Here is a 14,522-nt window from a genome sequence, read left to right on the forward strand (position 1 = left end):
CAAGGTTGTGCGTGTTGTGGCTTCACAAATGCTTTGCTGCATACCTCGGTTGTAACTAGTTGTTATTTCAGTCAACATTGCTCTTCTATCAGCTTTAATCAGTCAGCCCATTCTCCTCTGACATCTAGCATCAACAAGGCATTTTCGCCTACCGGACTGCCACATACTGGATAGTTTTCACTTTTTACACCATTCTTTGTAAACCCTAGAAATGGTTGTGCATGAAAATCCCAGTAACTGATTGTGAAATACTCAGACCGGCCCATCTGGCACCAACAACCATGCCATGCTCAAATTTTCTTAAATCACCTTTCTTTCCCATTCTGACATTCAATTTGGAGTTCAGGAGATTGTCTTGACTAGGACCACACCCCTAAATGCATTGAAGCAACTGCCATGTGATTGGTTTACTAGATACCGTATATACTCAAATATAAGCCGAGGTACCTACTTCTCCCTTAAAAACTAGGAAAAAGTGTTTGACTCGCATGTAGGCCCCCTCTCCAGTACATTCCCGTTCACTGTATGAATACAGTCCGATTGAAGATGAAGTGTCATTTACAAACCAGACTAGTGTGTATTAACTATATCAGGAGGGTATACATAATACAAAAAAAAGGCCAATTACACACACATAAGTAAAAAAACAGGCAATTCTCCTATATTATTGTCTCTGGCAGCAATAATAAGCAAAGTATATTGGTAAGGTATATACATAAAGTGCAAATGCTGTGCAATAGGAGCAAAAATATTGCATGTAATGTAAAATACTTTGCACAAGGTGATATTAAAGTAGAATGACATGGGGGTTTAAACCAATATAGATCAAGAAACCAACAACCCCCAAACTACATAGTGCCAAGAGGGATGACCCTTACCAGAAATATGCGCTGAGAAGAGCCACCAGGACCCCAGCTGTAACTGGTATGGGCAGATCTTGCAGGGGCTGCTGTATGTGTCAGTGTATCTACTGACCTGTTCTGTGCCCCTGGATGTGTACAAAGTGCAGTAATGATATGCCGGCTGACACTGGTGCTGAGCGGGTTTGCGTGGGAGAGAGGATCAAATCAGTTCCTGGTTCTTGCCCTGAAGTGGATCGGATTGCTGGACGGGAGTTTATCTTACAGGGGCAGCTGTAAAATGGATGCTGGCGCCTTCCCTGTCGCAACATGCTTCCCTGCATGTTGGTTCAGATGGCCGGAAGAAAGCTCTTTTGACAGCGGAAGTTCAGATGGCCGGCGGGGGTGCAGTACGTAGCATGCAACAGTGATGTCAGTGCCCTGTTTATCTGTGTGTCATCCCTAGAACGCCCTTTAGCGGCACTTTAGAGATGACACGCGGGTAGATGAAAGAGGGCACTGACATCAATGCTGCACACCCCGCCGGCCACACGTACATCCGCCATCAGATGCGCTCTCCTCCGGGCATACGAACAAACATACAGGAAAACATGTTGTGCCAGGGCAGACACCAACATTAGATAAAACACCTACCCTGCTCTCGGTTTCATTCTTAACTGCTCAGCTTGCTTGTTATCAGCCATGATAAAATCCCCGACTGAACATTCAGACTGGCTTTGCTCAGGAATCATAGCTGAGTCTGTCTTCTTTGATGTCTTTTCAAGCCCAAGCCTGCCCCCTTCTGGCTCTGCTATAATGACTCAGCTATAATGATTCAGCTATAATGATTCCTGAGCAAAGCCAGACTGAATGCTCAGTCAGGGATTTTATCAGGGCTGATAACAGGCAAGCTGAGCAGTTAAGAATGAAACAGAGAGCAGGGTAGGTGTTTTCTCTAATGTCCCCACTGATATATATGGTAAAATACATGAGTGTGCTTCGTCTCTGGTTCACTTTAAGCTGACAGATTTCCGTTTCTCTTCTGTTCACAGGCAAAGAAGAGGGCAAAGTGACAAAAAACTATGTCTGGAAAATCACTTCCCTGTCACCTTCACTGCTGCTTTTCACATGACTGTCCTTATGGTCATGGTTTCTTTCCCCATTTCACTGTTAAGCAGATGTGCTATGTGTCAATCTTCTGTGTAAATAATGGTAATTAAATGGATTTGAGCATAACCTGAGCTTGTCTGTAGACTATATACTACACTACCACAAAACAGTGACTGGATGGTGTACATATAACTAAGCCACCAGGAAATTTGGGCACAGGGTGAAGCCGAAACGACTCACCCTGCTCCTGCAAAAGCCGTTAATATACTATTCCCCCTCCAGGCCGCCATGGACTCAGGAAATACATACTTCGGCTTCCATGTATTGCTGGCAGCCAAATTACACTGTTTTTATAGTACAGCAGTTTGGGCTCTGTCTTTTGACAGCACCCAAATTACTGTCTGAGTGCCGCTATAGCCGTAATCACTATTACAGCTGGCTATGCCGAAATCTGCAGCGCTGCTTTTATTGGCATTCGACTGGAAACAGCAAAGGATAAAATGAAGAGAACGTCCTCTGCTATAAATCTTGCTCTGTACGCACACTGAAGAAAGTACCCAGAGCAGCGCCAGACACTCCTCAATAGGTAATCTAGCCCAAAAAAGTGGAGGGAAGGCTGCGCATCCCTAAACACGTTGCAATTGAATGGTTAATCGCATAGGCATACACCGCCTCTGTCAGACTGAAAAATGCATGCCCTGCATCCAAAACAATGCTAACATTTATTACACTAGGAGGAACTTTAGCTTCCAATATGTTTTCCAATATCCAATATGAAACTAGTAAAATATTGCACAGATTTGTAATATCATCAGTGAAGTTGTTCCGTATTCTCCCCAGTGCTCTCCACTCAGCTTCCTCGTCACACTCCTGGTAGGCGGGGACATGACCTTATAGCAGCGGCTACAGACAGCACTACAGCACTATGAGGCAGCGGGACATTTAGCCACGTGCAACAGACGCCGTGCATTCGCGGCTAATGAAAGGGGCGGGACTGTAGGTTTAGTCGCGGCAGCGCACTGCAGTGAGTATAGCCGGAGATGTAGCCGCGTGCACAGAACACTGTCTTACAGCTAATGAAGGAGAGAAGATTGGGTGGGCGGGTTTCCGGCTTGAGACGGGATGTAGCTGCGGCCCGGGGCAACACATCCCGCAGCTGGCATTTGGCTGGGGATTGGGGACCTCTGCTGTACAGTGCTCCATCATGGCTGATCGGTTATGATGATAATCGGTATCAGTCTAATCCAGCCTTGCTCAACCTTTTTACCCCGGAGAAACCCTGTAAATAATTTTTGGATCTCAAGGTACCCCTACATTTATTTTGCAGGAGGCGTGGTCTTCAGAAGTAGGTGTGGCTGTTTATTTCACTACCCCCTATAACATTGTCTCCTTCTAGTGCCTTTTATTAATGTGCTCATTAATATTCTATACTCCAATTTAGTGCCTCTTTTTACAGTATCCCCCTATTATAATGCGCTATACTTCCCCCACAATGGGGGAAAATGCCAAGGAGCCCCTAAAGAGTACTCAAGGAACCCTGGTTGAGAAAGCCTGGTCTAATCACTCCATTAAAAGGATAACTGTAGAGAGAGGGATATCGAGGCTGCCATATTTATTTCCTTTTAAACAATACCAGTTGCCTGGCAGCCCTGTTGACCTATTTGGCTGCAGTAGTGTCTGAATCACTCCAGAAACAAGCATGTAGCTAATCTTGTCAGATCTGACAATGTCACAAACAGCTGCTCTGCTGCATGCTTGTTCAGGGGCTATGGCTAAAAGTATTAGAGGCAGAGGATCAGCAGGGCTGCCAGGCAACTGGTATTGCTTAAAAGGAAATAAGTATGGCAGCCTCCACAACCCTCTTGCTTTAATCGTCCTTTAAACTACTCACGTGCAACTAATTACGCATTTCTGGGTCCTCATTAGTCACGCTTCTGCTAACCATCCGACTGGCAGGCATTATTTAATTCAACCGTGCTTCAACAATTTTGTTTTCCTAGTGATGGTGATGAGCGTGTTTACGGAACCTTAGTGACGCCTCTACTGGGAGGGGTGTGAGCAGTATGCAAATAAACACTTTTCTCCAAGTCTGAGCTCCTCCCACAACAACAGAGGTGTCTCCATTTACTCAGCACATGCTCTCAACATGGTGGCTGAAACATGAAGGGTGATTTCACCTGCATCACATGCGCTGCAGAATAATTCTGCACAACAACTCACTGCCCATACAACTCTATAGGCCTGTTCACGTTTCTGCATTCTAACTTGTTGCATAATCCTTCATCAACTGCAGCATCAACCAATGAAAATGTTAAGAAAGTTCATCATATAGTACATTTTTCCATAGATGGAAAGAAAGATAACGAAATATATGCTAATTTTCAGAGATGGTCAGTGCAATGAAAATCATTCTGACTTTAAAAATCCATGTAAATTGTATGCAGTTTGAAATCGGACCAATCAGAATAGAGAGGACGTCATTTTGGTGTAACTCAACACTGCATACAGTTTACAGAGTTTGAATGCACGTTAAAATTATTTACAACTCTTTGACAATCTCCGCTCATGACTGGCTGGTTACAGTCACATGACACTCCGACTTCCTGAGCAAGGTAGAACAGGATTTGATGCCGACTAGTCCAGATTTAAAACGGTATCACATGATCAGATCAGTCATGTGCTTCTCTAGTTCATATATAGACCATGGTGTTACAATGGAAAGCATGGCAGGGTCTGAAGTTCTGGAGAGCAATTGGTGACCTACCAGGGCTGTGGAGTCGGTACAAAAATCATCCGACTCCTCAGTTGATGAAACCTCCGACTCCAGGTACCCAAAACGTGTCTGACTCCTCGACTCCGACTCCTTACTTTAATACTTACCAGGGCTGTGAAGTTGGTACAAAAATCATCTGACTTGGACTCCTCAGTTTATGAAACCTCAGACTCCAGGTACCCAAAATTGCTCCGGCTCCACAGCCCTGTGACCTACCCAGGTATGTGAAGTATTTTCTTGCCTGCATTAGAAGAGCTGAAGCTTTGCTAAAAAATTATATGAAATAAAACCTGATTGTAACACAAGATACTTACCTAGGAAGAGAGAAGCCAGTGGATCCTGCAGGGGCTGACAGTGTCCTTCATCCAGTAGTTTACCCCCTGCCAGATCCTCTTGACGTTGGCTTCCATGCTCCTCTCTGTGTACGAGCACCAGTGCTGCAGCCATATGCTCTGGAGAATCCAGACGCTTCCCTCTTCATAGATATGTTTTTTGGGTAACGAGTCATTTTGGCAAAGTACTGTATTTATTGGAATATAAGATGCTCTTGGGCTGTGCACATGCGCCACTGGGGTTAAAGTGAAGAAGTATGGCACAAGTGCGGAGGACACGGTGTCACCATACATCGCAACCTCCAGGATGAGACCAGAAGAGGAGCGTGTCGTCATCCACAGAACTGGAGCACGTGGCAGGATCAGGTGCAGTATGGAAGTGTTTTGTGTAGTGTTACAGTACAGCTGGGTGGGCAGCAGGGCTGTGGAGTGGGTACAAAAATCATCCGACTCCTTAGTTAATGAAAACACCGACTCCGGAACCCAAAATGATTCCGACTCCACAACCCTGGTGGGCAGCAGGCATTAGTGTAGTTTAGCTAGTCAAAACAAGAGTTTGCTATTTTAAAACAGAAAGAATTTGCGATAATTCAGGTTGGAGTGAGCTGGAGAGGTCTCCCAGGGTGTCACTGCTGAATATATGCAAATTAACCATTGTTGCCCTTAAGCTGGCCACTAACGGTCCAATTTCTAGCGAAAAATCGTTCGATCGATCAGAAATTCTGATCGGATTGGTTGTAAATAATCTCCATTGGTGGACACAATCGATTATGAATGAGTGAAAAAGATGTAACAGATTTTCTTGGTGGTCGTGATAGATAGGAAGCAAAGATTGTTTAGTTGATGGTGTAGTGAACGATTTTTCATCCGATCAGAATTTCTGATCGCTCTAACGATTTTTCTCTAGAAATAGGACAGTTAGTGGCCACAGAAGCTAAACACACCTCCAGAACCGCTGGAATGCAATGATGTGTCAGCTTGTTAATTTGTACAGAGCCATAATAATCCAACATGCATACAGACTGTTTCGAATTGTTTGATCCTCATCAGTGCATGGCATGGATCAATTTGGCTTTATGGAGTAGGGCTTGTAACACCGAGAGATACAGACTAACCAGCAAGCACGTGGTGACCCAGAACTCATTGGAGTGTGTGAGGGGCTACAATGGTCCTAGTCAGTATTACTTAGAGACAGTTTAGGGGGCCAAACATCATAAGATGCCCCTGCACTATAGACGCAGCAGGTTTAGTATTCTTTTTTTACCCTGACTTTTGCCCTCTAAACCTGGGTGTGTCTTATATTCCAAAAAATACGGATCACTTCTATGGCTAACCCTAGATCAAATCTCCCAGGGCTACTTAGTGAGGTTGTGACATAAAGGCAAGTAGGAAATAAGCAGACTATGAATTGAAAAGCTGCAGTGATGATACTTCTGCGCCCCATCCAATGCTACCACCCACAGCTGGGCACTACATTGGTAGTAATGATGGGGTGGGATACTGCTAAACAGCTTTCTGCCTGTAATGCTGGGCATACACTGCTCGTTTTCTTCTTATCAATCGAGCCGCTGATGGCTCGATTGAGAATTTCCAACATGTCTGATCACGTGGGGGATCGATTCCCACACGCGCGGACGAGCGGTGAAGCGCCGGAATCGAGGCGCTGGCTTGATACCGGCGCAAAAACGAGCAGTGTATGCCCAGCATTAAAGCGGCAGAGCCAGCCATTGTTTCCCAAACAAACACATATATAAGATGTACTGTACTGTCCATGTTTGATTTCAGTTATTTTTATATAGTGAATAAAGAGAAAACTGTTCCAGACATTTCCATCTTTACTGCCTCTGACTGATGTAATTTCCTCCCTTACTCATTTTTTTTCTCCTAGAAACTGAACTGTCATTTCTAGCTTATTTTGTAAACCTGTGAGCACAGCATAGATGTATTTCAGCAGCTTCTGCAGAGGGTTGAGGTGTATTTACCTTCTCAGCCACACTGCCCTCAGCCACTAAGTGTGGAGCAGCTATGTGGGAGGGGAGACAACATGCTTCCCTTTCCTTGGCAATATACCAGAAAGGAGGCAAACTGACTGGGCGTTCATTATAGCAGAAACATTTATGATTATATTGGGATGCTTGCAATGCAGGGTCAGGATGTAGACTGCATAATAAACACAGAGCAGTGGGTAATAGGGGTTTGATTTTGTGGCTGATAATCTCGCTTTAAAGAAAATTATATTTGGCAGACATCTGAGAGAGTGTTCCTGTTTATTAACAAGAAATGACAGAATGGCCCCTGTAACAGTTATAAAGTAATAAGGGAGATGGATTTGGCAAGGAAACAGCAGGTACACCCGGAAGGCTGACATTCACACAAACACCAGGAAAGATTTAGGAAAAGGCACAGTCTGCAAGGAATAACCCTGTTACAAAACTCAGAAGCAAATACTAAAATAAGATATGAAGTTTGGTCTTAGGAACAGTTTAAATTTCATCCTTGGGGACAAACATTTAGCTTTTCACCAAGGAGGTTAAGTCTTGGGCACAGGAAGTGACTGCGGCTGACGCAGACAGATTCAGGAAGTGATGCGTTGTCTATCATGGCTGCCAGCTGTCCATTAATCTGCTTCTCAGCCGCCATGTTTTCAGGGGGTTTGTCTCAGGCACAGGAAGTGACTTCAGCAGGCGCAGACAGATGCAGGAAGTGATGCGTTGTCTATCATGGCCGCCAGCTGTCCATTAATCTGCTTGTCAGCCGCTATGTTTTCTTAGGGTTTGTCTCTTGACCATAATAGTTGCTGAAGTAATGGGATACCTGAGACACTGAGGCATTATGAGATAACTGCAGAGCAGTGAATGAGAAACACTTTCCCTTTTGTGAATAGGTGACCGTTGAGCAGTTGTACATTCAGTGATGGGAAATATCATCATATTGACACAAATGATGTGATAATTGCAGCATACTGATGGAGAAATAGCCCCCCTTTATAATAGAGCATTACAGGACATACGGTGGTCCGATTAAGAAGGGATGACCATTGGATTCACCTAATGATTCCTGATGATGAGGTGTACTTCATCTTTGGAAAATTCCCCGTATAAATAATCCATGACCACTGTCTTTGGACGTATCTGTAAACCAGGGAATATTATCTTCAAAAACAATTTCAGAACAAACCTCCATACTTCTTACATGGAGGATCTGGTAAGGACTGTACCTGGAACAACCTGATACAAGGAGAAAGCAGTCATTATGAGCTGTTTGTCATGTAATTGAGAACCCACCAGGACAGAAGTGACGGCAATATTATCATTATTTTGGTTCTATTGGCTGTGCAACCATGCAGGAATGTTAGGAATTTATAACGCCATCATCCACGTTAGTCTCCACAGTACCACTGAAGACAATGATCCATGTTGGTCCCTACAGTACCACTGAAGATACTGTCCTTTGGTCAGATTATGTGTCATCTTTTCTTTTCCTCTACCTGTTTGATTTGCCGGCTATGGATCACCTGCATGCCAGCCTCGGCATTGAGATGAGCCTCTAGCGCAGAATAAAGATCGTTGCCTCTTGGATCAGGGGCATGGTTAAAGCCGATTATGTGAGCTCCATCTCTCTCCATCGCTTCTGCATCTCCAAGATCTCTCTTCCTTCTCCGGAGATCCAAATCATTCTGCAGCTTCAGATCTCGGTTTGGTTTGCCTTGTTCATTATCTGGTGCTGCCCCATCGTTCTTCTCTACTTTTCCCTCCATGACCTCCTTCAGGCTCTCATCAGCAGGCTTCCCAACTTCTGCTGGTACATTGTCTTCCCTCGCCACTTCCTTTGTATCAGGTTGATTATTGGGCACATTGAGGTTTTGACCCGGTTTCTGCAGGCCTTGCTCCACCCTTTGACCGGTCGCTTCTTTATGTCCTGCTCCTTCATGATGCTTTTCTTTATGAACTTCATCAGCTTTTGGTTGCTCCACAACTACCCCTTGTATTTTCACATTTGTATCTCCTAGGGGTTCCTCCAGCTTCTTGCTTGGAGAGCCAGGCAGAGCTTCATTCTCTTCTGCTTTATAGACTTTGTCTTGTTGCTGATGTTTGAGAAGGTCCTTGTCCTGATCCTGGTTCAACACATTACCCTCTTCTTGTGGTGGCTTCTGTAAATGAACCATCTGCACAGGGGGCACCTTGCCATCGAGGACCTGTTCATTAGAAGCCAAGGCTACATTTTGCTGTGGCGGCTCAACTCTCCGAGCCTCAGGATGCTCTTCTGTCTTTTTCACGATGTTCTCTTGAGACTTCTCCACCACATTCAGTTCTTTGCTTTGTAAGTTAGCTTTTTCCTTTGACGCTTTCCTCTCGGGCACTGGCACGGCGACCCGCTCTGAATCTTCTCTCTGATCTTCCTTCTGTACATTGGCTGCAGGCTCATTATTGACCAAGTCCTTCTCATCTTCTCTTCCCACCTTCATCTCTTCTTTACTCCTGACATGTTCTCCAGCAACGCCATCAGCCTTGTCACCTACGACGATAGCAAAGGGGCAACAGAACTGAGGTTAGATAAAGAAATCAGGCTAGTGTTATGGTTAAACTTATTGAATATATAATATTTAAAAAGTGCCAACATATATTACGCAGCACTGCACTATAGATGGGGAGACATTACAACTTAAAACAATGTTACACAAGGACATTCAATGGTACACAAAACAGTGATGTGACACCGTAGGGATAAATCCAGCACAGAGTCCATATGGTGGTGGAGAAGAGCACACGGGGACATCACAATACCGGTGTAACCCCTGCATTAGCGGAGGGAGTGGGGATTTATTTTGCAGGTGGGACGGTCTTTAAAAGAAGGTGTGGCTAAAAACATTATAACCTATAATAACAGCCTCAATGTTTAGCCTCCATTCCATGTTCCTCCTCTATAGCGCTTCCTATTACATTAACATGTGGTAGTGTTTCCTATTATAGTTCCTACAATTTTAGTGCACCCCTATAATAGGGATCTTTATTATACTGCCTCACTACCATACTGTTTTTTTTTTATTATTATTACTGCACTCCTTACTATACTGATCCCCAATTTAGCCAAGGAATTACTTTTTCAGCCCGCCAACGGAGGTCAATCTCACTGAAGGGAGGCCAGGGAACCCCTGCAATATCCTCTTGGAATCTCGGTTGACATATCAAGTTATAGAGCGTTGGAGATTTGTCCAATTATGCTCTCCAAGCCAAATAAAGATACAGCAGTAACTGTCCAGGCAATCAGGTTCCAAAATGTAGAAAAACCTTTATTCGAAATCCATCAGTAAAAGCTTATGCAGACATGTGGGGGAAGCGTAAAGGTCCGGCCCGACAGCCGTTTCACAGGGGTCAAGAATCTCTGAGGAAGCGGGAATCCTCCGTGAAACGGCTGTCAGGCCAGACCTGTACACTTCCCCCACGCCTCCATAAGCTTTTACTTATGGAATTGTAATAAAGGTTTTTCTACAATTTGGAACCTGGTTGCTTGGGCTTATTACTTACTGCTATATGGTCTGACCTTCTAGCTACAATGGGGCTCTGGGTAAAATAACTTGGGGGCCTCCCTAGCACAGCCCCACTCTGGGGCCAGGCCCCATCCCACCAACCCGTCACACAATATCATTAGGTGTCCATCATATGTCCCCCAAAAGCATTGTTGGGGTCCCCATAATGCCCCTTCTCTTTTACCCTACAAACAAAGAGTGTACATTTAGCAGAGTCTTATCTAATCCAGGCAGGAGGCAGCACCGTGCTCTATGCTCTGGACTTCATCTGTTCCTCATTCCCTGCAGGCATGAATAGGGTCACCATAGCTGGAGAGAAGGGGTTCTACAGGCTCTGGGGCAAGTGCCCTCTTTAGCTCTATGGAAACTCTATGGCACTAAATGCACTTGGCAGGTCAGCTTAAAGTAAACCAGAGACAAAGCACCCTCATGTATTTCACTAGATATATCAAAGGGAACATTAGAGAAAAAAACCTACCCTGCTCTCTGTTTCATTCTTCACTGCTCAGCCTGCCTGTTACCAGCCCTGATAAAATCCCTGACTGAGCATTCAGTCTGGCACTGCTCAGGAATCATTATAGCCGAGTCATTATAGCAGAGCCAGAAGTGGGCAGGCTTGGGCTTGAAAAAACATCAGAGAAGACAGACTCCGCTATAATGATTCCTGAGCAAAGCCAGACTGAATGCTCAGTCGGGGATTTTATCAGGGCTGATAACAAGCAGGCTGAGCAGTGAAGAATGAAACAGAGAGCAGGATAGGTGTTTTCTTTAATGTTCCCACTGATATATATGGTAAAAATACATGAGGATGCTTCATCTCTGGTTCACTTTAAGCTGACCTGCCAAGTGCATTTAGTGCCAGGACTCATATAGCCAATAATTATTTCCATAAAACTGCCCCCACACCCTTCAGAAAAGTACAAATGGCTAAAGACAGAACACCTGCATGGTCATGTAACAGCTCTGGCCCAAGTACAGACTGGACAGAACACCTGTGTGGTCATGTGACAGCTCTGGCCCAAGTACAGACTAGACAGAACACCTGTGCGGTTATGTGACAGCTCCGGCTCAATTACAGACTGGACAGAACACTTGCTTGGCCATGTGACGGTGCCGCAGCTCCACCCCCACTCACCTTGCTGCTCCTGATGAAGCTCCTGGTGCTGCTCTTTGATGACGGCCAGGAGTTTTTCCTGCTGATCCAGCAGTCTCTTCTGCTGCACCTGCTGCTCCTTGATGACCTGCAGCAAGATGGCGTGATCCAGAAGCTCTGCCTTCCCGGCGTCTGTGCGTGCAGAAAGGAAACAGAGCGTCACCCGGGAGCAAGTAACACACATCTACAATGCAGGGATTGCTGCCACCACAAATATAAATTCTAATGACTAAGGGTTAATCCAACACGTCACCTCTTCCTGTTCACCCAGGTTTTGTGAATTATTATTATTACGTTAAAAGATTATTTTGAAGATTTGAATTGTAATGTTTACCGGTTAGTCATGTTAATGCTACTTAGAACTAAAACACCAGAATAGGTTAGTTAGGTAGGTGCCTCCAATATAGGTAGCCAGTATAGTTGCCACCAGCTAGCTAGGTAGGTGCCCCCCGCATAGGTTAGCTAGGTAGGTGCCCGCAGTATAAGATAGATAGGTAGGTGGCCCCAGTACAGGTTAGATAGGAAGGTTCCCCAAGTATACGTTGGATAGGTAGATGCCCCCAGTATAGGCTAGATAGGTAGGAACCCCCAGTACACTTTAGATAAGTAGGTGCCACCGGTATAGGTTAGATAGGTAGGTGCCCCCAGTATAGGCTAAAAAGGTAGGTGCCCCCAGTATAGGCTAGATAGGTAGGTGCCCCCAGTATAGGCTAGATAGATAGGTGCCCCCAGTATAGGCTAGATAGATAGGTGCCCCCAGTATAAGTTGGATAGGTAGGTGCCCTTAGTATAGACTGGATAGGTAGGTGCCCTTAGTATAGACTAGATAGGTAGGAGCCTCCAGAACAGGTAGGAGGTAGGAGCCCCCAGTACAAGTTGGTTAGGTAGCTGCCCCCAGTATAGGTTAGATAGTTAGGTACCCGCAATATGTTAGAGAGGTAGGTAGGTGCCCCCCCCCCCCATAATGGAGGGGGGAGACAGCCGCAAAGAGGGCAGCCCGACTTCTCCCTGGGGCCGCCCTCCGTGCTCCCCCCTCAGCTGTAGTGTGAGCGCAGCAGGAAATGCTGTATACAGCAACTCACCTCCCTGCGTTCCAATCACCGATCACTTGCCGCTGGTCTCCTCCTCTGCATAGACACTTATACACACTGTACTTCCTGAGACGCTTATACACACTCTACTTCCTGTTTAGCAGGAAGTAGAGTGTGTATAAGCGTCTATGCAGCGGAGGAGACCAGCGGCAAGTGATCGGTGATTGGAACGCAGGGAGGCGAGTTGCTGTATACAGCACTTCCTGGTGCGCTCACTCTGCAGCGAAGGGGAGAGCACGGAGGGCGGCCCGGGAGAGGAGGGGAGAGGCTGCCCTCACCACAGCTGCGGCTCCCCCTCAATCACGGCGCCCCCCTCCTTCAGCACTCAGGGCGGCCGAACGGGCCACATGGCCCTAGAAACGGGCCTGACTCTGTGCCTGTACTGGTAGTAAACTAGCTGCAGTTTGTGCTGGTCTCTGCTACCACCAGTATGTACAGTAGAAGCTGTTACTCTGTGCATGTACTGATTGTAAACTAGCTGCAGTGTAATTTTCCCAATTACCCGATTTATGCATAGTATAAGCTGTAACTATCTATACGGGCAGTAAACTAACTGCAGTGTGTGCATATCTTTGCTACCTCCAGTATGTACAGTATAAGCTGTAACTGTGTCTATACTGATAGTAAACTAACTGCAGTGTATGCATAACTCTGCTACCTCCAGTATGTACAGTATAAGCTGTTATGTTGTGCCTGTACTAATAGTAAAATACCTGCAGCATGTGCTTATCTCTGCAACTCCCAGTATGTACAGTATAAGTGGTTACTCTGTGCCTGTACTGATAGTACACTAGCTGCAGTGTGTGCTGACCTGTGCTACCTCCATTATGTACAGTATAAGCTGTTACTCTGTGCATGTACTGATAGTAAACTAGCTGCAGTGTGTGCTGATCTCTGCTACCTCCAGTATGTACAGCATAAGCTGTTACTCTGTGCATGTACTGATAGTAAACTAGCTGCAGTGTGTGCTGATCTCTGCTACCTCCAGTATGTACAGTATAAGCTGTTACTCTGTGTCTGATCTCTGCTGCCTACAGTATGTAAAGTATAAGCTGTTACTCTGTACCTGTAGTGATGGTAAACTAGCTGCAGTGTGTGCGGATCCTTGCTGCCTCCAGTATGTACAGTATAAGCTGTTACTCTGTACCTGTAGTGATGGTAAAATAGCTGTAGTGTGTGCTGATCTCTGCTACCTCCAGTATGTACAGTATAAGCTGTTACTCTGTGCTTGTACTGATAGTAAACTAGCTGCAACGTGTGCTGATCTCTGCTACCTCCAGTATGTACAGTATAAGCTGTTACTCTCTGTCTGTACTGATAGTAAACTAGCTGCAGCGTGTGCTGATCTCTGCTACCTCCAGTATGTACAGTATAAGCTGTTACTCTCTGTCTGTACTGATAGTAAACTAGCTGCAGCGTGTGCTGATCTCTGCTACCTCCAGTATGTACAGTATAAGCTGTTACTCTCTGTCTGTACTGATAGTAAACTAGCTGCAGCGTGTGCTGATCTCTGCTACCTCCAGTATGTACAGTAACACATCTACACACAATAAATAATGAAAGTAAGCCTCTAGCTGGAACTGAGCTAAGTACACATTCCTTTCCCTTCCTGTCGCAGTGAGTGGGTCTGTGAGAGACGTGAGGGGGAATAACAGACAGCAATAAAATCAGGCAGCTCTTTTACACATATCCCGCCC

The 14,522-nt window shown here is 45.4% G+C and overlaps 1 protein-coding gene across 2 annotated transcripts in view; it reads right to left on the minus strand.

Moving 5' to 3' along the window:
- Window positions 1–7,302: 7,302 nt before the first annotated feature.
- SLC38A10 (solute carrier family 38 member 10) overlaps window positions 7,303–14,522 on the minus strand; it is a 124,881-nt gene continuing 117,661 nt past the window's right edge. For both annotated transcript variants that reach the window (XM_068263016.1, XM_068263015.1), the window contains 2 exons: window positions 11,717–11,866; window positions 7,303–9,569 (listed from right to left, as the gene is read on the minus strand). In XM_068263016.1, the coding sequence (XP_068119117.1) occupies window positions 8,521–9,569; window positions 11,717–11,866 (1,199 nt within the window). In that variant the 3' untranslated portion in view covers window positions 7,303–8,520. The remainder of the gene's footprint in view (window positions 9,570–11,716; window positions 11,867–14,522) is intronic.

The sequence above is a fragment of the Hyperolius riggenbachi genome, chromosome 12, assembly GCF_040937935.1.
Source record: "Hyperolius riggenbachi isolate aHypRig1 chromosome 12, aHypRig1.pri, whole genome shotgun sequence".
In the NCBI taxonomy this organism is placed as follows: domain Eukaryota; kingdom Metazoa; phylum Chordata; class Amphibia; order Anura; family Hyperoliidae; genus Hyperolius; species Hyperolius riggenbachi.